General features: G+C 40.9%; 1 protein-coding gene across 1 annotated transcript; it reads right to left on the bottom strand.

Annotated features, from left to right (window-relative positions):
- Positions 1 to 875: 875 nt before the first annotated feature.
- On the bottom strand, positions 876 to 1,808 carry LOC138301668 (olfactory receptor 10A7-like). The gene has a single exon (XM_069242182.1). The coding sequence runs from the start codon at positions 1,806 to 1,808 to the stop codon at positions 876 to 878; it is 933 nt and encodes a 310-aa protein (XP_069098283.1).
- Between the last annotated feature and the right edge of the window lie 1,313 nt (positions 1,809 to 3,121).

The raw sequence follows: 3,121 nt of genomic DNA, 5'->3' as shown, positions 1-3,121 counted from the left end.
AGCTCTCCAGGCAGTTTTACGTATCACTTGTGTGCCACTCATTTCATCTGCAATGTGCCACATCCTATGTGGCTACTTCCTCTAAACCAGGAGACCATTATGTAATGCAGTTAGACTTATTATATTGTTTTACCATTCAACGATGGCCAACTCCTTAGTTCTAAATATGGAGGACATGATGGAACTTTAAAATAACAAGATACTATTTGTAATACCTCAGCAAAATGGGCACTCACTGCTATGTTTAGGTTTGTTATTGCAAGCATATGCCTGCCGTGTTTGGATGGCAGCATGTTTTCTTTGTATTTTATTGCCGTTATGTCATAAGGCGAGTACAAGAATGAGTCAATGGATGGCTAAATGGATGCATGAGTTCAAAGATGTGAGCCAGACTACATGCATGATGACATAGGCCGCAAGGTATAGTTACCATACGCCACAAGTTATAGTTACTTGAAATAACTCTAAATATAGCTGCTGTATTTCTCTTGTTTTGTGTGTGTAAATTCAGAACCAGCGGTTCTGGCATATTTGGTGTAATTCCATCAAGCGGTTTGGGCTGTGGACCTGTTCAAAAACCCTATGAGAATTAGCATGGGGAAAACACATTTTGGAACCCCCTTTTCCTTGTCCCCCTCTTAACAGATCACCCCAAAACTTTCCAGACAGCAGCTGATATGAGCCTCAATTTTCTGGGAAACTTTTGTGAAGAATCATCAAACAGCACCAAAGATATAGGCAACTAAAAATCTCTAATTATAATTAAATAAATACATGTTAAGGCTGTAATCAAATGGTACAGCTTTCCAGGCACTTCATAAATCTTCTTGTTTGTGGCAATTGAAAATCAGTTATAGACCATTTAGAGTATGTTATTATCTGGAAGTGCGCAAAACGAGTTTTCTCAGAGCTTTCTTTACTTCTTGATTCCTCAAGCTGTAAATGATAGGGTTCAGCATAGGGGTCAGGATGTTATACAGAACTGAAATTAGTTTATCCTGATCCGGAGAATAGCTGGATTTTGGCCTTACATAAATGAAGCCTATAGTGCCAAAGTAGATGGCCACAACAGTCAGGTGAGCAGCACAGGTAGAGAAGGCCTTTTTTCTGCCCTCTGCAGAACGAATTTTCAGAACCGATATAATAATACAGACATACGATGTGAGTGTTAACAGAAACGATCCCCCCGTCACTAGTGCTGCAAGTGTTAAAAGTTCCAGTACCGTGATAGTCGAGTCAGAACAAGACAGTTGCAGTAGTGGGGGTACATCGCAAAAGAAGTGGTTCACCTCGGTGGAGGCACAGTACGACAAACTTGAAACCAAGACCGTGTGCCCAACAGGACACAGGACACCACTGATCCAGCTCGCAAAGGCCAAACGGCGGCAGACGTGTGTGCTCATCAGCTGTGCATACCGCAGTGGGAAGCAGATAGCCACATAGCGATCGAAGCTCATGACAGTCAGGAGGAAACATTCTGCACTGCCAAGAAAGTGAAGGAAATACATCTGCACAAAACACCCAACAAAGGAAATGCTTTTCTGCTCAGCCAGGAAGCCAGAGAGCATTTTGGGAACAGTAGCAGTAGTGAAAAATATATCCAGAAGAGACAGGTTTCTGAGAAGCATGTACATGGGAGTTTTAAGTGCAACCTCATACATTGTTAGTGTCACCAACAGGATATTCCCGATCAGTGTGATTGTGTAGGTGATAGAGAATGCAACGAAGAGTCCAATCTGCACCTTCGGGTCATCTGAAAACCCGACGAGGATAAACTCGGTCTGTCGTGTAACATTGTTTCTGATCATGTCTTCAGTCGTTCTATCTATGGGAAAGAATGGAAACATAAATATGAAGCTCTCTCTTCATTTCTAAACTTACATCATTTTTAAACATGTGTATTTCACCTTTCGCCCTAAAATGTAATTGTTTCTGTGGAATAGCCTTTCTCTTCCACCTCCGCCTTAAACTTCCAATCTCTATCATCCTCCCAAATGCAACTCACCTTCACCACTCTGCCGAACTGACACCTACTCTACTCCCCACAACGCTACCCCTTACTCCTGCATTGAAAAACAAATCTTGAGAAAAGCAGCATTAACAACAAGCTATGTCCAGACTCCCTTATGCATCAAATATCACTTAGATAATCATTCTTTATTTCTTAGCACCCTCATATAGCCCGAACAATACATCCGTGGGGTCCGAGCACTTTACAGAATTACTTATTGATACTCGTGGGCAAGCAATAAAAAGATAGTTACAGATAACAGTTATAAAAGTAAAAACGTAAATATGTCAACATAAAGAACTGATGGTTAGTATAAAATATATCCATATTTGCATTCGAAATAGAACATCAAAGGGGTACATTGTCCTTATCCGGTGGGAAATAACTAGGAGGGGCTTAGTGATTCACATTCAGCAGTCCCACCTAAGTAGGAGTGAACAATGTATACGCTTAAATCAGTAAAGCCCTATATGGTTTCTGAATATAGGAAATTCCAGAAGCAAGAATTTTATGATCCGGAGTGAGAGATGGACTCCGGGTGTACTTGTTTTTCAATAGGTATTTGGGTATGCCAATATGAAGGGCCTTTTGTACAGCTACAGTGTTGTAAGAAGAATCTATCAGGGCACCCCATCATCAATGGTTGGCTGCTACTGTGATTTACTTCATTGTGTCATTTCGTTTGTGACCATAGCGTTGAAGGACATTTTATTGTTTTTGTTTATGGAGTGGTTAACTTTTATCAGTACTAACTCCCCTGTGTCTAGTAGTAGTAGTTCATGCAGACAAATGGGGGGTAGCAATGTTTGGTGTTGTACTGATATCGGAGCAGGGAACTGTGTTACTTTGTACACCACCATCGTTTTCATCTCGTTAAGGGGCTGTTGACTGATTATCGGAATAGCCACCCCAACAAGATAGTGCACTGTAAACAAGTAAAATATTTTTTTTTGACTCAAAACACATGACCACTCCTTGGTGTTGTTATGCTGAAGAACTCTGACAATTTCTACAAAAATCAAGGAAAATGTACGTGGTCACGTTAGTTTCCCCATCACACACAGGAACAGTGACAGAAAAACAGGAAAAATGTCCTGGCGTAGACACCTT

This window comes from Pleurodeles waltl, chromosome 6 (genome assembly GCF_031143425.1).
Source record: "Pleurodeles waltl isolate 20211129_DDA chromosome 6, aPleWal1.hap1.20221129, whole genome shotgun sequence".
NCBI lineage: Eukaryota > Metazoa > Chordata > Amphibia > Caudata > Salamandridae > Pleurodeles > Pleurodeles waltl.
This window is presented reverse-complemented; position numbering and strand designations above follow the sequence as displayed.

What these genes read in the sequence shown, in the direction of transcription:
- LOC138301668 (XM_069242182.1), bottom strand. Translation starts at nt 1,808, where the DNA reads ATGATCAGAAACAATGTTACACGACAGACCGAGTTTATCCTCGTCGGG.